This window comes from Glycine soja, chromosome 17, assembly GCF_004193775.1.
Source record: "Glycine soja cultivar W05 chromosome 17, ASM419377v2, whole genome shotgun sequence".
Classification (NCBI taxonomy): Eukaryota; Viridiplantae; Streptophyta; class Magnoliopsida; order Fabales; family Fabaceae; genus Glycine; species Glycine soja.
Genome location: NC_041018.1, coordinates 24,955,976 through 24,982,818, shown reverse-complemented (window position 1 = coordinate 24,982,818; position 26,843 = coordinate 24,955,976). Strand labels below are relative to the sequence as shown.

Genomic DNA, 26,843 nt, shown 5'->3' with positions numbered 1-26,843 from the left:
AATTTGTGAAAAAAAAAACTTGAGGAATAAAATCTGCAAAATTATAAAAGTTGAATGATAAAATTGACAAAAATAAAACTTGAGTGGTAAAATTCACAAAATAATAAAAATTTATTGGTAAAATTTACAATAAAGCTTATTGTCTTTAAATTTTTTTTATTGAGTGATTATTCAAAAATTTATCCAAGGCCTTTAACTTATACTTTCCATCTATTGAGTGTAAGCCATTTTACCTCTTTGTTTTCTTCTTCCATAAAAGCTTGTTAAAAAAGTTTATTTGAATTGGGCCAAAGCTAACTCATACTTTTCAACAGCAACTCGCTTAGAAAAAGAATACATCGTCTACATTATATAATGATTTTTAATTTTATTTTTTTTTTACTTCAGGTCTCTTCCCCAAACGAGCCTTAACTCTACCATCAAAATGTGCAACTTCCAGAATGGCAAAAGGACGTCGCAGAGGAAATGACATACACTCAATAGATGGAAACCTATTCGAAGAGGTCTATTGCAAACCCCGCATATATTGGATGACTTGTGAGAGGCTTCCATTCTTCATGTTCTCTGATGCGTTGTTTGCAAATGGCTTCGTCCCATTCAATAATGATGACTACTCTCTTTTACCACTGGTGTCTGGTATCATTGACAATTTGCCATTAAATTCTTTCAACAAAGATAAAAGAAACTATTGAATTTGATAAATTTGACTATTAAAATTGCAACTTCGAGGGTACATAATTACATAGTAAGTATCGCAAAGATATCCCAAGTGCAAGAAGAGCACAGAAAAAGGCTCCAAAGATTCCCGTATATAATCACCAAGGCTTTAGGTAAAATTCAAAATTATACATGAAAATATGGTGGAAAAGGGTTAAAAAGAACCTTCCACCCTCAATTAATAATGGGCCTCCCCATTGATAATTGCTCATCTGGTCCACTTTGCTCAACCGCAAATCTCAAGAAATCGTCTGGAACAGGAATATTTAACTCTGAACACACAAGTTGGACAATTTTTCCAGTGACACCTCCAAAGGACATTTTGTTCAGTGTCACAGCAACAGAGAAGTTATTGGTGACATCACAAAAACCCGTGGATCCACCCATTCCCGAGTGACCAAAGGCAATGGATGACCCATCCTTAGAACTAAACCTCTTAAACCCTAGGCCAAAACTTTCCCCTGGCAAAGCTAAATTCTCGTACTCTCCTGTACCCAAGAATTCATCAATAATCCTAGGATTCTTGTAGACCTTACGAGCAACATGGGTTCTCAGATTATTACCAATTCTGCTACTACTGTCATCACCACCACTGCTACTCTCACTGTTCGTATTTCTGCCCTCATTAGCATCAAAATCTTCGTGACTAGAAACTTTTTCGTAACTGTTAGTTGTACTAACTGAAGGTGAAGTTGCTTGCGTCCTCCGTCCAATACATTTCCGGTTTTTTATGGGGGGTTTCTGGGAAGAAGATAATTTGGGAATATGGGGATGGCTACCAAGTACTGGCTTAGAAGCAGAAGAATGAGGTGGTGGTATCTTGCCACCATCAGCTAGGGCTGCATAATAACGTGCAAGTGCTCGGGCAGATACATGTCCATTAGCTGCTGGTATGATGGCACGGCGAACATTCAGTGTATTGAAAGCAACAGGTAAAGTGGTTGCAAGTTGAGCAATTTGTTGTGGTTGGAAGGTGGAGGGAAGGTCAGCACGATTAGCGAGTGCTGAGATTTTGCTTAATTCAGCAGTATCTACAGTCAGAGCCGCAAGACGTGATTCCACCCCTAAAAATATACACAATGAAGCATGGTTACAATTTACAATGATATCAGAAGGGAAATATTAGATGTATTTGGTTTAAGAAAACATTTTGATTTTATTTTCTTGTTTTCTCAAAAGAAAATGACATTTTGTTTTAATTTGTTTCATGATTTCAAAGATTTGTACAGAAGATATTGAAAATAACATTTTGTTGTTTCATGTTTTCTATACAAATCTTTAAAAACAATAAGAAAAGGTGACATTTTGTAATTATTTGTGAATAAGAAATCAAAACAGAATATGTTCTAACACCAAACAGGTCCCAAATTTCTTTACCTCCAACAACTATGGGCTATGCAAACAATAAAATAAAATGAGTTCACAGTATGCACATCAAATACAATTTTCATATCATCCATACAAAAATAGTTATTCATAAAAAATTACCTGGTGGAATCCCTACATATAACTCGCCTTCAATATGAAGGGGGCGAACTATTGCTTCTTCAAGAATCTCCTGAAATTTCTTGCCAGATGCATGCTGTTTTTTATACAAAAAAATTATTAGAACATGATTGAAACTCTACTGGTAGGTAAATTTTCCTAGCAACTGGTTTAGCAACTTCATAAAACTTCGTACCCCATTGCCCAGAGGCTCTTCGCTATGCGAAGGTATGGGGGAGGGATGTTGTACGCAGCCTTACCCTTGCATATGCAAACTTCATGAAAAATAATAATTTAAAACTGACCACAACCATGTCAAAATTACTATTTTATATAAATAGGCAACATCATATATGTCCTACACCGAATGTCATCAACAAATTGGAGGGACATGTCATAATCCATAAGCACAAGCACATAATCCATACACGTTTAAGGTCCTATGTCCACACTTACACCCACCAACCAATCACCATATATTGCATTTTTCACCATTACAAGCATAACAAGAGTAACCAAAGATATCATTCTTTACATCCCTTTTTCTTTTTTGAAAAAAATCTATTACTTTCTTTTAATAAAAAAATAATATATATATATATATATATAATATATATATATATATATATATATATATATATATATATATATATATAATTATCCTCTGCTTTTAAACTCATTTGTTCAGAAAGTCTAATGAAGCATAAAATTATAGAATATTTTTTGAACAGGAATAAGAATTATATAAGAATTGAAATTTTTGATTGACAAGGGCAAGGGCAAGGGCAAGCATTCATACCTCAATGATTCCTCCACACAACCAGCCAAATGATAAATAATGATAAAACTGCTCCTTGCCTGGTTCAGTCTCAGGTATTGACTGACAAATGCGATTTAAACATCCATCCCAATCAAGCATCAGAAGAGGGTCTTCTTGAGCTATGCCTCCCATTGCATTGTGCAAACCAGATGTATGGTTAAGCACATGATGAACCTGAAACAGAAGATTCTTAAATGTGTTTATATATATATTAGATTTGTAGAATGTAGAAGATCATTGTGCTGGCACAATGGCCCACACATGTGAGCTCAAGAACTAAAATGTGCAAAAACCTCCCAAATGAAGCTATTTTTGATAATCAAGTTGCCCTCCATATTGCCTCCAATCCGGTTTCTTATGAGGACCAAACATATTGAAGTGGACTGTCATTTTATTAGAGAAAAGGTGCTCTCTGGCCTTCTATAGTACAATCACCAGCTAACCCTAATAACCAGCTAGCTAACATGAGTAATGTTATATCCTCCTACAAATCCTCCTATCTTACAAAGAAAGTATTAAATGAAAGGTAAAAGCATTTATTGTCTTGAAAATACAAAAATCATTAAATACTTACCATAAAAGGAATTAGGAGGATTTAAAATTATTTATTCTCACTAATGTCCTTTAGAGGTCCCTCGTTCTAAGTTCATTTGTAACAAGTTGGGTGCACATAATTTGTATTCTCCATCTTAAGGGGGAGTGTTAATATAATTGCACAATGGTCAACACACTAGAATGCATATATACATGTCTTGTACCCTTTCTCCTTAGAAAATTAGATAGCACCTTTTTTGGCATTCCTCTCTCATTTCACTATTCTTTTCTCATTATTATCATTACGAATAATAGCTACAGAACTTAAGTAGGGAGAAAATATCAAATATTAGACCTTAATGACATCCTTCCCATTTGATCGAAATGCTGGCCAAATAGTTGCAACATTCTCTTCAAGGTTTAGTTGTCTGCAAGATTATAAGCAAGCATATAGTATTTTCAGGTTAGAAGCACCAAACATGAGTATCTGATGTTAGAATGTTCATTGTGTATGAAAGTATGATTTTAAACTTTCAATGACAATTTACAAACAAGTATCTTGGTTAAATCGAAGTACACATTTCTGACAAACAAAGCTAGCACCAACACAAGAGGTACTTTGATAGTATTTCAAACTTAACACAAGAAATATGATATTTAAATACAACAATTAGATTCCGTGGCTACCAATTCTTGATCAAATAGTTAAGCATATATAAAGACAGTCAAATAATATGGAGAAACTAATCGTAAGTGTAATCATATAAATATCAATCCAACAGATGATTAAAGTCTCGATGAATGCAAAAAATGTGTGCCATGTCATAAGTCATAACTTAGCAAAACGTTCTTTGAAATCAGCATAAAGGTGGAATTACTTATGGGGAAACTTAACATATGCTCACTTGTGGGTGTGAATCAATGAATGGTGAGGAAAATAAACAGGGAGATTACTATTCCTCTTATAGATGACCAATATTAGATATAAACTGGGGTGAATGTAATATAATGAACCTATGATTCAGGTAGTCTACTTCGGTTCTGCTCAGAAATGCTATACAAAGGCAAAGAAATTGCAAGTACGTCCCTTAAATTTTTTGTCCCTTCCCCCTTATCTGTTCTACTTTCACATCATTCTTTTTTTTTTTTTTTTGTAAAAGTAAGAAATAATTATGACGGATAACAGAAATTAGTCTCTTCACTATTCTGGAGTGATTCTGCGCAAATCCTTTTTCATTTCCTAACTCATTCATTGCATAGAGCTACTTTCCATCTTGATAAAACCCTTCGGAAGTTCAAAGCTCCCTCCAAGGTCAAGTCTTTTATTTGAACTACAATGCTTAGTAGAATCAATATTGATGACGTGTTGCAGGATGGTAGGCTACATAAGGCCCTTTCCTTTGATGCGCATTTTTGACTGCTCAAAATCCATTCTTACCCTGCTACTGTTTCTCAATGGAATTCTTTGGATTTCTTGTTGAATGTTGGTTGTGCCTTAGGTCCCCAGACATTTTTTTATGAATAACTTTCATCATTCTGGTCCAACTAAAGAGGCTAAATCTGTGTTAACAAATTGCAACCTATGTTGCACCACTTTGGTGCATTTGGTTGTCCCATAACACTCATCTTTTAGCAGGTCTCCTTGATACAACAGATAATTAGGGATAAGAATAGGCATTTGACTTTTATTTATAGTAGTTGTAAAATAAGAGAAAATAGAGAGATATTTGAGTGTAAACCGTGTATTAGAGTAGTACAAAGGGAGGTGCAGTATTCAACTGCACACTCACTTAACTATGTTAGTCACTGAGTTAGTTACTCAGCTAGTTAGAAGGTTAGTTAGTAATAACTAATTGTTCCAGAACTCTATAAATACTTCTCTTCGTAACAGAAATCAGTTACCCAATCATAATAACAACTTCTGATTCTAAAGTTCCTTCTCTCTTTATCTTTTATCTTCTTCAGTTCTGTTAAGAACTCTTTTAGAACTATTAGACAGATTTCAGTTTAGTAATCAATACCATGTAATTCAGAACAGCTCCACTGGCCCTTTTTTCTATGTCAAATGAAAACTCCACATGTCCGACAAACAAGAAATTACAGCAACCAGTTAAGGGGCGTACAATCTATATGGTCATAGCATGTTACAACATACCCATTGTCAACCAGCCAATGTATCATTCCTGCTGTGATACCCTTCGTAACAGAGAACACAGGAAAAAGGCTATCAGGCTGAACCGGACGTGGATCATATTTACCAAGCACTCCTGCAGCAGTGTCAATAATGGCCTCTCCATCTTTGTAGGCACATACCTTCAAGTGATTATGCAGAATTTATTAAGACAACTGAACAAATACAGAGCTATTTGATTGGCTCTTGACATCAATGCAAAAACAACAACAATAAGAGACAAGAAGAACGTGAACCCTTTAAAACAAAATGGAACACTTGGCTCAACAACAACAGTACTGGATCATACCAGTAATACATGTCAATGCAAAGATAGATTCTGCTAACTATGGATTCTTGATCAATATATAATATGTATCCTTAATATTTGAGGTAGGAAAGAATATGAGAGAATAAAAACAGAATTTATATGAAGGGTGATTATAAAGGAATAAATGCAGAATGCAATTTATAAGAAAAAATAATTAAGCTAATTATATTTCTTAAGTTGCAATGTACGTTTTCGGACAGTGGAATAATTATTATTATTATGTTATCACCAATGTGATCCCAATTTCTAACAGTATAAATGTTCAGATACAATCTTAATTCATAAACTGAAATAAGAGATATAAGTTCCATGAAAATATGGATTATTTTGGTTTAGTCCATGGTAGTATTGTAAGAATGGCACGAGTCGTATCTCGATACGCAACGAAATAGAGTCTCAGCAATACAAATCGCTTGACGTATCGTTTTGAAGCCTGAATCAGTGCTAAATCGCATGAATCGCTTCTGAATCGGTTGATTCGCGATTCTGGAACTGTCTCGCACGATTCAAGTTCGTGGGTCGCACTTACCAACCAGGTCGGGTTTGCGCAACCCGTTTGTGCGAAAAGGCCTTCGGGTCGAGTTTTGATACAGGCTTAGGAAGGTAGTTAGTTAGTTAGACTTGATTCTGTTAACTTCTGTTAGTTGGAAAGTAGTTAGGCAGTTAGTGGTTAGAAGCTATAAGTAGCAATTGGCGGTTAGAAAACATTTGGAACATGTAATCAACCTCCTTGTAATTTCTTCCTCTAATAATGAAAAGCATGACCACCATGCTCATCGGAATTCATTCGCTTCATTGAGTTCCCTTGTCTGTCCAAGAACTTAGAATCCTTTAGCTGATTTCCTAGTTCTGCTATATCAATTGGTATCAGAGCCTGTTCTTTCCTTGGTGATCAAGCAATGGCAGAGAACACGCGCACAATCAAGCTTCCCTTCGTGAAATGGAAGAACGTCTCAGCAGCAAAATGGAATCAAGATTTGTCGAGCTCGTTGCTTCCATGCAACAAACAATACACGGAATGTTTCAGCAGAGGCAACAAGATTCTCCAGCAGCAAGCAATCCACCTAGAGGTGAGAGATCTAGCCCCTATTCTTGTGGCACTCGATTGGCTAGGTTGGACTTTCTAAGATTCAATGGTGAAGGAATAAAACAGTGGCTGATCCAATGTGAAACTTTTTTTTCGGTTGATAATACACCTGATGAATTCAAAGTACGTTTAGCAGTAGTTCATTTTGAAGGGAAAGCACTGCAGTGGCATAGTGCTTACATAAAATCTGTAGGATTGGAGAATTTACCTTCTTGGAATGAATATCAGATCTTGTTACTTGATCGTTTTGGAGATGTTTGTGAAGATCCCATGGCGGATTTAATAAAACTCAGGCAGACAGGATCCATCATAGAGTATCATGAGGAGTTTGACTCAATTGTATCAAGAATAGATCTTTCTGATGAGCATCAACTTAGCTACTTTTTAGGAGGATTAAAACAAGAGGTTCAGATAATTGTTCGAATGTTTCAGCCAAATTCTGTTCGAAAGGCTTATTCCCTTGCAAAGATGTACGAATCTTCCTTCTTCAATACACAAGCCAAACCATTTGTCAAGAACCAGAAATCTTCCTTTGTTTCTAAACCACCCCTTATTCCAAACCCTCCTAGATCAACCAATCCCTTAACCATCAATCCCTCCACCAAACCACAAACACCTAAGCACCTAACTCCTGCCTACATGGCTGAAAGAAGATCGAAGGGCCTATGCTACTTTTGTGATGAACCATTTACACTTGAACATGGTCTTACACATAAGAGATTGCAGATCCATGTGTTGGAAATTGAAGATGAATAGGAGGGCTCTGGACCTCAAGAACCTGATGCTAATGTGGTTAGTGAACATGATTCAGAACCTTTAATTTCTGTGAATGCATTAACTGGAGTAGCTAATTTTCGAACCATGAGAGTCACTGGTCATTGTGGGAAGAAACCTCTCCATATTTTAATTGATAGTGGAAGCACTCATAACTTTTTGGACTTACACATAGCTCAGAAGATGGGCTGTCAGACAGAAGCTATGGACACCGTATCTGTCACTGTAGCAGATGGAAATAAAGTCTAGATTTCTTCAAAGGTTCCAAAATTTTCTTGGTCAATTCAAAATACCAACTTTACTTCTGATATGATGTTGTTACCTCTTGGCTGCTGTGATTTAGTATTGGGAATTGAATGGCTGGTAACACTAGGGGACATCACATGGAATTTCAACAAAATGACAATGGAATTTTTTGTGCACGGAAAAAGACATATCCTGAGAGGAGCACCTCTCCCTGATTAGTTTGCAATCTGAAGTTGAAGGCTCCCTGCTCCACTCTTTGACTACTCATGCTAGTCAACAGGTATTGCCACTTGATATTAATAGCTTGTTACTCGAATTCACAGATGTTTTTCAGGAGCCATCTGGTCTTCCTCCTTGCCGAGTTGGCCATGATCACAAGATTCCTTTAACGCAAGGAGCTAACCCTGTTAACAAGAGACCCTATAGGTATGCTAAACAACAGAAACAGATTATTGATGGATTGATTCAGGACTATTTGAAGTCAGGAATTATACAGAAGAGTGATAGTCCTTATGCAAGTCCAGTAGTGTTGGTGGGAAAGAAAGATGAGGCCTGGAGACTTTGTGTGGATTATAGGGATCTTAATAAGGCAATGGTTAAGAACAAGTTCCCTATACCATTAGTAGAAGACCTTCTGGATGATTTGTATGGATCAACCATTTTTTCCAAAATTGACTTAAGAGCTGGTTACAATCAAGTTCGAATGGATGCAGCTGATATTCACAAAACTGCCTTCAGAACTCATGCGGGCCACTTTGAATACTTGGTGATGCCCAATGCTCTTGCCACATTTCAAGGACTGATGAATTCAGTTTTTCAGCATTACTTGAGAAGGTTCTTACTTGTTTTCTTTGATGATATACTCATCTACAGCAGAAGTATGGAGGACCACCTTTCTCATCTATATCAGACTCTTCTTACTATGAGAACTCACTGTTTGTATGCTAAGAAATCCAAATGCTACTTTGGTGTTGACAAGGTGGAATATTTGAGCCATTTTATTACTAAAGAAGGAGTTTCCACGGATCCTTCTAAAATCCAGCAGTACAAGATTGGACCCTACCACAAAACTTGAAGCAATTGAGGAGTTTCTTGGGTCTTGCCGATTATTACAGAAGATTTGTAAGTCAATATGGTGCAATTGCAAAACCCTTGACTGATATGTTGAAAAAGGATAATTTTAGTTGGTCTTCTATAGCAAAAGAAGCATTTCAAGAATTGAAGCAAAGGCTAGTAGCAACACCAGTTTTGGCCCTACCAGACTTTTCTAAGGAATTTGTAGTGGAAGTGGATGCTTCTGGCCTAGGCTTAGGTGTTGTGTTAATGCAAAATCACCACCCAATTGCCTTCATCAGTAGAAGTTTGAACACGCAGCAACAGTCCTTGTCAACATATGAGAAAGAGTTATTGGCAGTTGTGTTTGCAGTCCAAAAATGGAGGCACTACTTACTTCCCAAGAAGTTCATCATTAGAACTGATCATAGAAGTTTAAAGTACATCCTAGATCAGAGATTGTTCACAGCATTCCAGCAAAAGTGGTTGGTAAAGTTGAGGGAATTTGATTTCAGCATAGAGTATAGAGAGGGTCGAGAAAATGTTGCGGTAGATGCTTTATCTAGACTTGATTCCCCTGAGATCATGGCTTTACAGGTTCATCAGCTTGATTCTAGCATGCTCTCTAGGATCCAACAGTCCTGGCAGAAAGATTCTATCTTACAACAACTTGTTAGTGACTTAAAAAGCAATCCCTCTTCTCACAAACATTATACTTGGGTTCGGAATGAGCTGAGGAGGAAAGGCAGATTAGTCATTGGCTCAAATTCCCAATTGAGACAGGACATTCTCTCTTGGATTCATGCTTCAGCTTGTGGTGGCCATTCAGGTAGAGATGCTACCTTGCAAAAGATGAAAAATGTGGTTTATTGGAGAGGCATGTCCAAGGCTGTCAAGTTTTTTGTGTATCAATGTGCCACTTGCCAGAGGAGTAAATATGACACTGCTGCATCTCCAGGACTGCTTCAACCCTTATCTATTCCTGAGCATGTATGGCAGCACATCACCATGGACTTCATAGAAGGTCTTCCTTTTTCTTTTGGTAAACAAGTCACTTTTATAGTGGTAGATAGGCTTAGTAAGGCAGCTCATTTCATGGCCTTATCACATCCTTATACTGCTGCGGATGTGGCCCAATGCTTCCTTGATCATGTCTTTAAATTCCATGGTTTTTCTGACACCATTACCAGTGATAGGGATCCTGTTTTTGTTAGCCACTTTAGGAAGGAATTTATGTCCTTGCAAGGGATTCAGGTACAGCTTTCTACAGCCTATCACCCATAAACTGATGGTATATCAGAAGTGGTGAATAATGCCTTGAAACATATCTCAGGTGCATGTGTAGTGATTCTCCAGCACAGTGGTCCAAGTGGTTGCCTCTTGCTGAATGGTGGTACAATTCCACTTACCACAGTACTGTTAAAGCAAGTCCTTATGAGATTGTGTACGGCAAAGCTCCTCATGTTCATTTACTTTATCTCCCGGGGGAATCTAAGATTGCTTTGGTTGATAGAAGTTTGCAGAAACACGAGGAAATGTTAAAGTTACTCAAATTCCACATGAAGAGGGCCCAGGACAGAATGAAGCAACTTGTAGATAGAGGCAGATCTGATAGGAGTTTTCAGATTGGTGACTTGGTTTATGTAAAATTACATGCTTATCGCCAAGTTTCAGTGTAGGCCAAATCCAATGCAAAGTTGGCCCCTAAGTACTATGGCCCATTTCCAGTAGAAGACAAGATTGGTGCTGTTGCATACAAGCTTAAATTGCCTCTTGGATCAATGGTTCATAATGTCATCCATGTTTCTCAGTTAAAGAAGTTTAATGGTACTGCTACTGCTGGGAACTTTAGTCCTTCACCTTTATTGGATACTTCTCAGAAGGAACCTGCAGCTATCATTGACAGAATGACAGTCAAGAGAGAAAATCGTGCTGTAACCAAAGTTTTGGTTCAATGGAAACATCAACTACCTGAAGATGCAACTTGGGAATTCTTTTATGACTTGAATCAGAAGTTTCCTCACTTTAATCCTTGAGGACAAGGATTCTTTTGGGTGGGAGGAATTGATACAGGCTTAGGAAGGTAGTTAGTTAGTTAGACTCGATTCTGTTAACTTCTGTTAGTTGGAAAGTAGTTAGGCAGTTAGTGGTTAGAAGCTATAAGTAGCAATTGGCGGTTAGGAAACATTTGGAACAGAATCTGTAATCAACCTCCTTCTTGTAATTTCTTCCTCTAATAATGAAAAGCATGACCACCATGCTCATTGGAATTCATTTGTTTCATTGAGTTCCCTTGTCTGTCCAAGAACTTTGAATCCTTTAGCTGATTTCCTAGTTCTGCTATATCAAGTTTCACTACAAATTTTAATTTAGAAAGAGTGAGAAACGAAGCGCCCAAATCAGTTCTACATGAGAGCCTCTTCAAATTTTCAAGCGCCCAAATTCTCTTTATATTCCCACGAAGAAAACGAAGCAGCTACGATGCTTCTTCTATTTCCCCTTCAACAGTAACCGAGTAAGCTGAACCACAACACTGCAGTTTTTTCCTTTGGAATATTTAATTAATTTTCATCTGCAGCTTGTGGTCCCTCTGTAGCGTCACTTTTTCTGGTTAGTCACGGCAGTTTTTTACTTTTGAATATTTAATTAGTTTCCTTTGTTTTGTCAATTTGTGCTTTGTGCACCACTTTTGTCATTGTGCAACTTTAGGTCACTTTTTTTCCAATTTTCACCACTTTTGTCTTATTTGCCATATCTCTTCTTTTCTTTCTCTATTGTTGACCACTTTTTTATTTGACTTTTTTTCCCTAATCTCTTACATGGTATTTCTCCACATCTTTTGTCTTTTTACCAAAAAATTTATGTCAATTGATGTGTTAATTTGTTTGTGGGGGCAATGGGTCACACGAAGAAAAAGAAAGATACGGGCATTACTTGGAACCATTGTGAGAGTGTTCCACCTGCTAGACTTTTAGTCAAATGCAAGTATTGTTCATATACTTGTTGGGGTGGTATTGCAAGAATGAAGCATCACCTTGCTGAAATAAAGGAGAATGTTATTGCTTGTATCAAAGTTCCAAATGAGGTTAAAGAGATGTTTTTGAAGATATTAGAAGATAAAGAAAAAATGAAAGAGGCAAACAAACAAGACTGTTTTGAAGAAGTGAGTACTCAGGATAATACAAAAAAAGGAACATTGGAGTCATTTGCCAAGAAAGGGAAGCAAGGAACTATGAAGCAACAAACTATGGCTGGGATGCTTAAAGATAGGGAGCCAGTAAATGCAGACATTTGCAAATGCATCTATGTTGAAATATGGAAAAGGTTTAAAACCTCCCACTTGTCATGAGATGAGTGTCTTATTTAAAAAAGGAAATTGACGACATCCAAGCTGGTTTGGAAAAATACATGGTAGAGTGGGAAAATGGGGTTGCACTTTGATGTGTGATGATTGGACGGATGGAAAAGGTAGATCACTAACCAATTTTTTGGTTAATAGTCCCAGTGGAACTGTATTCTTAAAATCTGTTGATACCAGTAATGTGATCAAGGATGCCAATCACATGTTTGAGTTATTGGATTCTATGGTAGAAGAAATTGGAGAAGATAATGTAATGCAAGTTGTGACAGATGGTGCCTCTAATTTTGTGAAGGCAGGAAAGATGTTAGAGAATAAGAGAACCAAATTATTTTGGTCTCCTTGTGCCACTCATTGCCTTGATTTAATCCTTGAAGACAATGGTCAGCTACTGGTATTCTATAATACCATTGCAAATGCCAAAAAAGTCACAACTTTCATTTATAGGCATCCATGGGTGCTAAACTTGTATAGAAAACATTCCAAAGGAAGGGAGTTAGCTAGACCAGTAATCACAAGGTTTGCAACTGCTTTTCTCACTCTACAATGTATATCACAGCAAAAGAATGCTCTTCGATCTATGTTTGCTTCAGAAGTGGGCAACTAGTAGTCATGCTAGTAAAAATGAGGGCAAACTAGTGATGAGTGTTGTTTTGTGTGATTCTAGATTTTGGAAATCTATCCACTATTGCTTGAAGTGTGTGACTCCAAACCTCTCATGCTGTATATCTATGAAGCTGTGTATAGAGCTAAAGAACAAATAGCTGCAAATTTCAAGAATCAAGAGTCACGATATAAGAAAGTGTAGAAGATAATTGATACTCATTGGGATTTGCAATTACATAGCAATCTTCATGCTGCTTCATTCTATCTTAATCCCAAGTAAGTAATTTCAATTTGCTAAGAATTATAGCCTACAATTATTTAGAGATAACAAAAAATACTAATTTCTTATTTTATTAGGTTTGACAATGCCAAAAACTATGATCCGGATACTGAAGTTTTAATGGGTTTATACGAGACCATTGAAAAAATGATCCCGGATAGAAGGACTAGATTTCTAGTTGATCAACAACTTGATAGATTCAGGACAGCCAAGGGACTTTTTGGAATGAGCATGGCAATAGACACTAGGAACGAAGCAACCTGGTGAGATTTTAATTCTTTTTCATAATTTTAGAGAGAGAATGACAACCAAGGTAGTATTTGTTTATGTTGGCTTTTGTTTTGAAATTTCAGCTCTTTGGTGAGAAAGTTATGGAGGAGAATGTTAAGAGCTGCAAAAGCTAGCAATGAGAGTTTTAAATCTCACTTGTAGTGCAATGGGACATGGAAGAAATTGGAGCATATTTGATCAAGTCCATACTAAAAGAAGAAACCACTTGGAACAACAAAGATTAAATGCTCTTATCTTTGTTAAGACCTTCAACTTGAGATGAGGGAAATGGTTAGAGAGGAGAAAGGAGATACTTATGATCCTATATGTTTATTTGATATTGAATCAGATGATTAATGGATTACTAAAAAAGATCTTTTCCTACCAATTGATGCTTCATGGATGGATATACATGAGTCTTTTACTTTAGAAGAAGGAGCTCCAAGCAAGAAAAGGAAGAGGGGTATTTTTTTAACTTTAAAACATGTAACACTTAAATATATTTATATGTTAAGATACTCATTAGGATATTTTTCTTTAATAGGTCCAAGAAACTTAAATGCCAAGGATGATGGGAAGAGAAAATCTATCATCACAGGAGAAGAAAATGAAATTGTAGAATTGAAGATGTAGAGGAAGAGGAATAGCATTTGATAATAGAGGATGAGGATGAACTAAGTGACATTGATCTTAGAGATGACGGGTGAAAGCATGAGACTAGGGTGTAGGACATAGGAAGTAGAAAATAGAAATTACTTGGAGTTGATGACATTGATAAATGAAAGCATGAGACTAGGATGTAGGACATAGGAAGCATGAGACTTGGAGATGATGACATTGATCTTTTTGTAGCCACTACTTTATGTTATTTTTTTTACGACTTTGATCTTGGATTATTTTGCTTCATATATGATATATTATTGTCTTCTTTTGCTTATATCACTTATTTTTACTTTAAAATAATATGTATTTTATTGATCTTGTATCTTATGATTCATAAAACGATTTAATTCACGATTTGTAAAACAGCTCTTCCAATTCGTGATTTGTAAAACAGCTCTTCCGATTCGCGATTCAAATCTCGATTCGATAACCATGGTTTAGTCCCCATTTAATGAGTATACTCTAATACATGGTGAGTCAATTCATGCATTCCCCATATGAAAAACAAGTTGAAGTTGTTTGCAAATTCTTTGATACCTAATATACCAAGAAAAGGTCTCTTCAAAAAACACGAGAAGAGAGGAATTGAGACATTGATGTTGATTTGGCAGGTTATGTTATGGATAGAAGGTCAACATCAGGATATTGCACCTTCCTATGAAGTAAAAAACAAAAAGTTGTTGGTAGGAGCAGTGCTGAAGCTGAGTTTAGATCGATGGCTCAAGGAATATTTGAGGTTCCATGGCTGAAGAGAGTAGCTGAAGAACTTGAAAAAAACAAAAGTTCTTCCTATGCAGCTATGTTGTGATAAAGCATAGCTCATAATCCAGTCTTACATGACCGAACCAAAAACATATTGAGATTGACAAACACTTCATCAAGAAGATTGAAGGAGTAATTTGGATTATGGATGTTTTAACCAAAGGTATATTAAGACAATCGTTCAAACATCAAGTTACCAAGTGGGGGGTGATAGATATCTGATGAGGACCCGAAGCCCAAGGTGTATGTAAGGAGAGGGAGGAGGCTTGATGCACCTGACCAAGTCTAGGAGAGAGAAATTGTCCAATTCACTTCAAGCTGGCAGTAGAACTGGAAAGAGGACACATGAGTTGGTTGCATGGAGAGAAAATATTAGTGGAGGAAATCACTTGGAGAGGTAGGCTGGAATTTGGAATTGACATCTTAGGAGAGACTAGGCCTCTTGAACACCAAGAGTTTACTGATTCGTCTTCTTTCTATTTTCTGATTGTAAACACCTCTATACCTAGGACTGGAATTCTTTGACTAGACCCGTTTATACATAATAATATATGTTCTCACCATTTATTTTCCTTGTCATTTTTTTGGTTCCTATCATATGGGTATTGATAAGAACCTTAAGAAAACCACACCAAAAAAGCTAGTTGTTGTAGTTGGAAATCCCAATGCCTTATTAATCCGACACTTGAATCCTATACTTCCAATGTGAAACTCCCAAGTATCATACCTTGCAATTAGATACTAACATCCCAGCATGCTTCACAGCCCCAACACCCATACGGACTGGCTATGCGCTAGCCCTTTGATTAGTCTTGAGCAAGCACTGCAATGACAACGTCACCACCTATGTCGCTTGTTTGCAGCAAAGTGATATGGAGGAAGGCTCTGATACCAAATCATAAGAACCTTGGGAGAACAACACCACAAAAGCTAGTTGTTATAGTTGCAAAGCTCAATGCCTTATAAATCCTACACTAGAATCCCATACTTCTGATGTGGGACTCCAAGTTCCATATCTTGTAATTGGATATAGTGGTGTTCGGAAAATAGAAAGAAGACAAAATAGAAAACTCTGGGTGTTCGAGAGGCTTAATCTCTTCTAAGGTCCCAATTCCAAATTCCAACATACCTTTCCCTATGATATACTCCACTAATATTCTCTCTCCACTCAACCAATTCATGTTCCCTCTCTCCACTACTATTGCCACCTTGGCAGTGAATTGGGCGATTTCTCTCTCCTAGACTTGGTCAGGTGTATCAAACAACCTTCCTCTTCTTACATACACCTTAGTCACCTTGGGCTTGTACTTGGGCTTGAGCTTTGGGTCCTCATCAATATCATTGCACCAACTTAAGGGGGAGTGTGGATAAATTAGGAATGTTTGGATTTTAAATAAATTAGGAAGATCAAATCCTACAAATAAGGAAATGATTAGTCAATTCCGACTCATGGGATTTACCTTCCTATTTTTTTCTCATTTATATTTTTTGGAATTCCAATTCCCAATGATTAAGGGATTTGTCTTCATATCAAAGTTTTCATTTGTCAATAGCAACCAAAGCAGTCATGATAGTGGTGGAGCGTGCCGGAGCGGCGATGTGTCGCGACAAAGATGTTGTATCGAAGCAACTGCAATAGCAGCTAGGCAAAGCGGCTGCAATCCCACTCCAGGGTCATTTCTATGTTCGCAACACAAAAGATCCTATGAAATCTCACTCCGGGGTCATTTCTGTGTTCCAACACAAAAGACCCTATGGAGTCCTACAACTTCCAACAAAGTCGGCTAGGCATAGATATTTTGTTTTTCAAATTAAAATGAAATAGAAGGTAAGGGACAATGAGAGAAAGAGAAAGAGACTAGGGTTTCAGTCTTTCAGAACAAATAAGAGTAGATTAGGTGTTTATATTTAAGACATTGATGGCTGATGTGAGAAAAATAAACTAGGGTTTCCTTTGTTGTTTTGGATGAGAGTGGATTTTGGGCCTACAACCCAAATTGGATCACTCTTCATCCCATCCCAAATAATCCTAAAATTGAGAATTTATTTTACTATTTTTATAATTAATTAATCATATATATTATACTATCATAAAAGTAATAAAATTATAAAATACCCTATAATATTTAAGAAAAAATTAAAATATCAAAAAATATCAATACATAATTATTTATTATATAATAGAGACATAATATATAAATATATATAAACAAAATATATATAAGTAAAAATGTAATAATTTAATAACCTAATTATATAATGAGTAGAAAGAATATAAAATATCATTAAATTAATATATATATATATATATATATATAATATTAAAATAACGGTCATCCTGCTATCCGAGTTCCGGGTTCGGCTACTCCACTCCGCGATATCGGACTGACTACTATGCTCCGTATGTTTTTCTTATTTGAGTTTTACTTCTTAGCTATTAACATTTGAATCACTAAAGAAATTATTTCTACAAATCAATTAAGAAAAACCACTTGCACCTGGATTCCGAGTATTTTATCATTATTTCCCATCTCGATTAAAAGCTGCCTCAGCTTGGATTCTACATCAGAATGGACGGGTGAATCAAAAATCCATCTATCATTTAGGGATGGTCCTTTACTAATGTACCTGGCAAGTGTACCTCTGTTCAGCCAAAAAGGAAACAAGCAAGTAATAAATACCAATCAGAAAATTTTCAGAAGACTCACCCACTCAAAACTGATTCAGCAAATGGCCTCATAATGTCCATATATACTATTCGTACATTCATGGTGGAAGAAAGCCCTACATCCACATCAGGTAAGTAATATGTAAAATAAGACTGGGAAACAAATAAGCATTACACTTGCATCACCACAGAAGACAACAGACCTCTTAGAAGATTAAGAACCCTTCCAAATATTACAATATCACCTGGAAATGCATCAACCTGAAAATATTTTTAGAAAAATTATCATTCTATCTAAAACACAATCAGTAGCATAATTTTGGAACAGGGGAAAAAATGTAAGTTTATAGCTGAACTCACAGGATTAAAGCGTTTCATTTCTTTTTTGTCAAGGTTCATTTTCTCCTGTATAACCTTCATATTTCTGTCCCTTTGATCGGCTAGCGATTTCATTGTTTTCTTAGTAACAGAAAAATACACCATAATTAGGGAGAAATTAAAAGTCTGAAAACTGAAGAAACCAAAGTATACTTCAGGAGCTAAAGGCATACTTACATGATATTCATTTGCTGGTGTTGTTGCACGAAAGAATACGGTTGTTACTTCCATTGCCTGCTCTGGTATGTCCAGACGCAACTTAAGCCCCATTTCTGCAAAGGCGGACAGAAGGGCCACATGGTCCCCCTTTAACAAAAAGGTTTACATACTCAGTCATTGTTTAGAAAGATCATTTGGAGCAATTAAGGAAAACTTGTGCAAATACTAACAATCCTATAAAAACTGTAATACAAAAAAGTGATGAAAAATAATATTAAAGTAAAATTGAACTAGACAAATTAAAAGTATTTGTTCCTGAATCACATAGACAATTTGTGATGGTGAACTTTTTGCCATGACTGCATGAGTACAAAACAACCCCTACCCAATCAAAAATCTTATTTTTGTTAGGCGCCTAGGTGAGGTTAGGAAAATGACATTTGCATCTCTAATTAATAATAATCCCTCTAAAACCCAACTTGCTGAGGGAACAAATTACCATTTAAAGCCTCCATTATGTCCTGCTCAACTTATCATCAGAAAAATGGAGATAATGGAAGTCATGAAGATCAAAGTACAATTTGCAAAAGAGTGGTTTTAACACCATGCCAAATATATCAAACAAAAATGTTAAGCTACTACTGTTACTAACGTTAAAGTCGTGCCTTGGTGACCGGTTGGTCATTGGTTCAAATCCAGAAACAGTCTCTTAGCATATGCAAGGGTAAGGTTACGTACAATGACCCTCCCCCATACCTTCGCATAGCGAGGAGCCCGACTGGGGTACGTTAGTAGTACTACTAATACCAATACAAATAAATTTATCTTCTAAACATTATTACTTAATATAAGTACTAAACTAAACCACAAAAAAACTTCACCAGCATACACTCATCTAAACTTTGGCCTGATAAGTAGCACTCAATTTAAAGCACAACCCTCTAAAGCCAAAGATAGGATGGTCTAGCTGCTTAAGTCATTTTGCAATAAGGGGGGTGAAATAGGTAACAGGTGGCTTGCATCCAAGCCATCCCAGCCACAAGGAATCAAGAGATCTTCACCTGAAAATGACAATTATAACCACTACATAAACAATATATATGATATTATTAGTATCCATATAATCATGAAAAGAACAAAAGAAAAACCCAACCTCAGCAGATGCCAAAAACATCTTTGCAAGTGCTTGCTTAATGGTGCTTGATAGTTTCTTCGTAAGGCCAAAGTCAAGTAAAATAGGACGATGGGGAGATTCCTTGCTCACAAGAAAATTTCCTGTGATGATTCCATTAAGAGAGCCAAAATAGTTCGTGAGCACATGGAATAATCAGAAGTGTTACAGATTGTTCTTATATAGTTTCTACAACAAATTGAAAATTCCATAATATCATTTGCACATGCAAACACAAGCACAAACGTAGAGGGAGAGAGTACCTGGATGAGGATCACCGTTGAAAAATCCATCAACATATATTTGATGGGCATAGGCACGAGTAATCTCCTCAACAAGCTTTTGTTTATCTACTCCATAAGCGTCTAGTGATTCTAAATCATTCAACCGAATGCCATCCATGTACTCCAAAACAAGGACTTTCTCTGTAGACTATCATTGGAAGCAACCAAATTATATAAGTAGGAAAAACTATGGAAAAAAGATAAAAGAATAAGAAGAATAAACAGGAAGCACATTTCATTTTGAACCCCTAACAAACTTAAGGTATTAACACTTATCCACCCACTGGAAATTTGCACAAAACATGATATAAGAACACATTAATAAGCTAATCAGCATATAATTATGGACAAAAAATCATTTTTACTTGGTATGGGACCTTGTCGGGAAATACGTAAAAAACAGGTTACTTCTATTCTCACATAGAAATATGTAAAATATGGGAATATGTCTAATCAGGTCTAGACATGATAATGAATGGCATCATGTCCCCATTCTAAGAAGTAAGGACTCTACAAAAATTACAAATAAAAGGGGTCATTTGTTTCACACAACTTTCCCTTGATATTCTGTGATGCCTGATTTCTAACATCATCATTGCATTTGAATCTCTCAATATAATATTTTATAGATAGAACATACCTGAATTACATCTGGGATTAAAACGTCCACTCTATTGGCACTCATATTTCCATCATATTGGTTTCTGCAGCCAAGATTTTTAGCCACCGTTCTAGTGTTTTCTACAGAAACAAATGTGTTAGTAAGAGAAACACTTTAAGTGAAGGGAAGGAGGGGGAATAAAGCCTGATTGCTGAGATTAGTCTATAGAGAGAGAATGCTAAAATCACCACATTCACACAACCCCTCCCCCCGAAGAGAGAGAGAGAGAGAGAGCAAACAAAAAGAAATCATCATAAAGCCTAGAATTGTGGTAGATTCATTTATTTGGATATATTGGTTTATGAATTTCTTGGAATTTGAGCTAAGGGCCTAACTCAACCCCACAAAACCAGCTAAAAAGGTGAGGAGAGAGGACTGTCCAAGCCTTAATAAGCACTACTTAGGTCATATCTATAGGCTACCTATTTTTTGGTTTCTGCCAGTTGTCTCTTTTCTATAATGCTATTAATCTGTATCTCAATAACGGTTATAACTGTCACATATGGCATCTGTTAGGGTTTCAAGCTTTTGCACTATAAATATACAAATGTAAGTAGAAGTTTTGTGTCATACAATTGATAACTTTCAAAAATACAAAATAGTCTCCCAAATTCTCTTCCTCTCATTCCAATACACAACAAGGAAACAAATACTTATAATTTGGACTTAGAGCCTAACTCAATCCCACAAAACCGGCTAGTAAGGTGAGGAATGTCCAAGCTATATAACCTCTATTTATGTCATATCTCTAGACGATTTGAAACTAAACACAACCCTTGAGGCTGGCAATTAAGGTAGTCCCTAAAGAAGCCACAATTAAGGTGGGCTAGGGGTGACAGCAATTAAGGTGGCTTTCCAACACTCCCCCTCATGCCCAAGGCTACCAACCAAGAGCATCGCAATGCAAGTGGCCCAACAATGAGTCTAGGATAGGCTCTGAAACTAACTTAGAATTTGGACTTGGGGCCTAACTCAACCCCACAAAACTGATTATAAGGTAAGGACGGCTCAAACTTATAAGCTTTAGTTAAACCATATCTCTAGTTGATGTGGGACTAGACACCACCCTTGAAGCTGCAATTAAGGAGTCCCTAAAGTGGTCGCAACTAAGACAGGCTAGGGTTGACTGTAATTAAGGTGGCTTTCAACACAAATACTATACTTGTAAAAAAAATATCAATAACTAGAACTCAATAATTTCTCAACATATCAGCCAAAGAAAGCCATTAGGAAAGTCTGCTAAACACCAAAAAGAATGAAAACATTTCTGCCTGTGAAAGATCTGAAAAGAAAACTTCTTGAAAATCCAAGAACTTATCTCCAACAAAATACACCAAAGATATTTCCAAGCATAAATTTATATCTATTACATCAAATACAAATTTTAGAAAAGATCTGAAAATACCAGCTTCATGATTGAAGTCAAGTTCCTTAGGAGCTTCTTTGCACCATTCATCGATCATAGGATTAAAGTTATATTGCGGCTCAGCCCATGCAATCCAGTCGACAATTGACTTCGCATTTTTTAAGTCCTGAAAGATATGTAGGTACAAAAACCTTTTGAAAGGCTCCATGGACCTCTATATCCATAAATCCCAAAGGATAAAAGAAGCAAACCTCCAGTATAATTGTCTTGATACCATCATGTTGAACTTTAACTACCACTTCAAGTCCATTGAGCAAAGTTGCACGGTGGACTTGTGCTATCTGCATAAAATGTCTAGCTTAGATATGATTCACTCCACTCAATCAAGGCAAAAACTTAACTTATAAAGATTCTTAGCCGAGTTATATAATCATCCTCTAGTAGAAAACATATTCTTAGGATCTTACTGATGCTGTTGCTAGAGGTTCGTTGACAAAATCAGCAAATAACTCATCCATTGATTTCCCCAACTCTTTCTGTATGGTGCCATAGACCTTGCATATATAAACTAAATTCAGAAGTCTAGTAGTGACTTGAGAAATAAATTGAAATTCTCAAGCAAGTTAGAAAGTGTGGGCCCTTATTCTTGTTCATGGACTGTGGAGCCCAAACTAACAGTTCCATTTTCAACAGCAAAGTGAGAATTTCACAGCCAACACAAGCACAAAAACAAAAAACTTTGAATTCTTGTACTAGCCGCTTAATGAACAAAAATCATCTACAATGCTCAAAAAGTATGCGGGATTCTTTTATTAAAACCACATAATGCAAAATTGTTTCCTAAAAGCAGTTCTTCTATAACATATTTGAAGAAAAACCTCTTCCAAGGGTCTAGGAGGAAGAGAGTCCTGTAATTGCTTCAAAAGGCGTATATAAGCAGCAGGAAGCACATCTGCACGTGTTGACATATATTGCCCAAGTTTAACCCATAAGCCTTCCATCTCTATTATCAAATTTAGAACACGCTTAGCATTACGCTCATGAGCCTTCTCCCACAATGCAGCTTGTCTTGATTTGCTAGTCCATTTCTCTCGTTGTTGTACACCCTATAGGGATAAATTCAAGAGAGTAAAAGTTGAATAAACTATTTAAAAGGAAAAGAAAAAAAAAATGGAGTAACCCACAAAACTCACCTTATAATCTAGGTATACTATTAGGGCCATTGTAAATACTCTAACCCGTCTCTTGTAAATATCTCCCCACCCCATTCTCGCAGGCAAGCTACAAAAAAGAATGACGGTTAAGGTTATGTTTAAGGCCAAAGATACAGATATGGCAGACTAACTAGAATGAAAAATATATATTTCAAGCAAATCAAGAAACAAGAGAGTCAAACAAACAATAACAGAGTAACAAATGCCCATTACGCATTTTAACTAAAAAGTTCGACAAGTTGATTATTGAAGAAAAAGATTCAAGAAAAATACAGAAAGAGCATATAGAGTATTTCAATACTTGTAATTGGTAAACACATTGAACAAAATAACTCTGAGATTATTAAGTATCTCAATATACACAGCACTAAGCTCAAATTTATAGAAATTAGTATTTCCATTGTCAAATTAGAAATAAAATCATTAATACTTCTTCATTTAACAACTTAAGCTTTTGAGTTAGTTGGTCCATGAAATGGTATTACAACTTATATGACCAAGTGTTCAAGAGTTGTGCTTTAGCACATGCTGAAGACCGAATATAGACATTATCCACAGTACAAGCCCAAAGGCTCTTATGTGCAGGACTGTGCTAGGGATGTTATAAAACCACATTCATGAGCCTTTAACCAGTTGCTTATGCTTTTAGGAGAGTTGGTGATTGATAATGTCTCAGAACTTCTATGACCAAGTGATCAAGAGTTTAATCTTTGCTGCCCCATTCTTCTAAATAAATAAATAAAAAGACAAATTTCTGCATAAGGTAGGGTTGACTTATGCATTGTCCATGCTTTAAACCCAAAGGACTTTCATACAAAAGACTTGTGTGAGGGGAAACATCATAATAAACCATTCACAAGTATTCACCTAATAGCTTAAGTTTTTAGGAGGGTTGATCCTTGACATCCAGGGATCTTTCATAAAGGCATTCAGTACATTGCACCAACATTTTAATATTTGTATGATTGTATTAATATATAATGGATTCCACCAAACAAATTCTGAATGATTTTTAAATTTTAAAAGCAATGTCAAAGGCACCTTTATTTCCCTACATCCACAAAAATCTGATACACTATATTTTCATCTCAAAATACCAGCACCAGCCAACTAATAGTTAGAAGTCAATGTCCTCAGACATATACTGTTCCTACCAGTGAATTGGAAATATTCACAGACAACAACAAGAAAAGCAAGCAGTGTAAAAAGTTAATGAACCCGGGTTCAAAAATAAAAATATATATAAATCCACAAAATAAGATAATATGAAAATAAATAGATTAATCTTTGTTCTCAGGCAGGTCTCAAAACAATGAACTAGAGGAGACTTTAATATTTCATCATTCAGTAAAATGCTACGCCACCCATTATTTATTTATCCAAGATATACACTCAACAAACAGCAAAGCCAATGAACACAACCAAACTTTGTCACTGACGCAAAATTCAGGTCTAGTTAAATAGTATACGTGTAAAACTCTTAATCTCAGGGGCTGTTTTCAACTACTGTCACCACTATACGTGGACTTCTTCCAAGTAAATTTAGTAGAATGACATTGAAAATTTAAGGCGGTGTTTGGAAAAGCATTTAGACCACGTTGAACCGAAAAAAACACACGTTCCGAAACAAAAACGCCAAAGCAACTGCCTAGCTGCTTCTCCATTGCATCAAATCGGACGCTCACGCTAACACACACTTATAGGCCGGGAGATATAAGGTTGACCCAGTGGTTGAGTAAGGGTGAAGGGAGAAGGGAGGGAGGAGAGGTCACGGGTTTGAATCCCCCAATTGACATTTCTAACAAAACTAACATTTGTCGATCAAAAAAAAAAAAACTTGTAGGCTATCACCATAGCAAGAGGATCATTTTTCTTAAACCCTAAGTAAAATTTCCATCCCAAAACTACAGATCGTTTCTTAAACCCAAAGTGAAGTTTTCATCCAGCAATAACCGCAAGCATGTAAAAATTCATATCCGTTATGATAATAATAATCATGTACAAGACAGAACCGACATTTCAGTCACACATATTCAATCAACCATGTATCAATCCATCATCGATAACTAAACTCCAAATCAAATTCGGGAACAATATCGAAATTCAAGCAAAATCGAAAACATCCACACGAAGAATCCGTTACCGTTCGTTAGAAGCGAACAACAAACAGAGATAATTCAATTCATCAGTGAGAACTGAAAAAGCATCGAAACAGAGAAAGGAGAGAGAGTTGATGAAAACTCAGACTGTGTCGTTTAGGGGTAAAACGGGGGAGAAGAGCGGTTGTGGTGCAGTTATTACCTGAAAGTCTTGGAAAGAGCACTGAGTAACTGCTCGGACAAGAAGGAGGGGTGCGGAGTGTGTGGGAATGAGCGCAAGTGTAAAATGAATAAAACCTATAATTATTAATAATGAAAATTATTGTATTTTTACATATATTTTATTAGATAATTTTATCTTTAAATCAATTTTAACTTATATTAACTTTTCATTTTTTTATCAGTTTTTTATTTTATTATTATTTTTATTAATTGTATTTAACTTTTATTTGTTATTATTTCAAAAATTTAGTCTTCCACTAGCATAAATAAAAATATATTCTGTTAGTGTTATGGTCCCAATGATAATTGATTACAACAACTTTAAGTAAAAATAGTTAACTAAAAAGCGTTGGGTCATTTTACTTTTATGCAGAAAAAATTACCCAAATCAAGATTTCTAGAGTAAATGAGTTTAACTCTATTTAAATATCGTCTTTGATCCATCAACAAACTTAGTTTAAATGAGTTGCATTAAAATTACAACATAATAAGGATTAAATCACTCCACTCCATTCCTAGACATACAGTCTTATAACTTGCTCTATCAAATTCTAAGGCTTTAAAACACTTCTCAATCTAAAAATCCTAACTATACATACAAATGGGTGATCAAGAAACAATGAACACATAAAAACATCATTAAGTAAAAATTATTTTATATCAATATCATAATCTGAAATAAAAAATAAGTTTTAAATATATTTTTGTTCTGACATAAAAAAATAAGATTTAAATATATTTTTGTTTGTCTGTATTTAAATATATTTTTGTTTGTTTGTATTTTTTATTTTAGTTTTTGTAAAAAAAATATTTATTTTTAGTTTCGATAAATGTTTTTTTTATTTTAGTCTATATTGTGTTTATTTTTAATTTATATTTTTTTATTTTAGTCTTTATATAAACACAAATTTATATGTAATAAAAATTATAAAAAAAATAGATTCTTACATAAACTAAAATTAAAAAGTGCAAATTCATAAGAATTGAAAACAAAATAACTTACTGAAATCAAAATTAAAAAGATATAAATTTATAAAGATTAAAAATAAAAAAAATAGCAGGACAAAATAAAAGAAATAAAAATATATTTAATTCTAAAAATAATATGAAAAATGATTTTTGGGAAATTGAAACGACGGGTACGTCAATGTCGTGTAGTGGGATTGGAATTTCCGCAACTCGTTTGCTTGCCAACCAGGAAAAGTGTACGAGGCTTCCTCACCAAAAAATGTTGAAAAGGAAAATTGAATGCTTTTTTTTTTCTCTTTTTCATCCTTCGGCTCGCGGAATTGGACTTTTCAGGCGCGTTTACGTAAGCATGAAACACGTGTCGTTTTGTGGACCATTTACTCTCTTGATTACCGTTGTCTTTTTCGGTTAGACGTAGGGCAATTGTTATTGGCAATACCCACTTGGGTACCTTATCATGGTATTCCTAAATTGTGTGCCCCTCATGAAAAAAATG

General features: G+C 35.7%; 1 protein-coding gene across 2 annotated transcripts; it reads right to left on the bottom strand.

Moving 5' to 3' along the window:
• Window positions 1–676: 676 nt before the first annotated feature.
• LOC114393259 lies at window positions 677–25,472 on the bottom strand. 2 transcript variants are annotated; one of them, XM_028354534.1, is made up of 19 exons: window positions 25,359–25,472; window positions 23,037–23,124; window positions 22,722–22,949; window positions 22,311–22,397; window positions 22,095–22,184; window positions 21,883–22,009; window positions 20,457–20,557; window positions 19,796–19,964; window positions 19,515–19,636; window positions 18,380–18,508; window positions 18,185–18,283; window positions 18,028–18,085; window positions 17,865–17,940; window positions 17,655–17,784; window positions 5,712–5,869; window positions 3,912–3,984; window positions 3,002–3,196; window positions 2,206–2,299; window positions 677–1,781 (listed from the first exon to the last, which is right to left on the bottom strand). In XM_028354534.1, exons 2-19 carry the CDS (start codon window positions 23,109–23,111, stop codon window positions 892–894), a joined length of 2,901 nt encoding a protein of 966 aa, XP_028210335.1. In that variant the 5' UTR covers window positions 23,112–23,124; window positions 25,359–25,472; the 3' UTR covers window positions 677–891. The 2 variants fall into 2 exon arrangements, with proteins under 2 accessions (XP_028210335.1, XP_028210336.1); XM_028354535.1 differs by lacking the exon at window positions 25,359–25,472 and adding an exon at window positions 25,201–25,347.
• Between the last annotated feature and the right edge of the window lie 1,371 nt (window positions 25,473–26,843).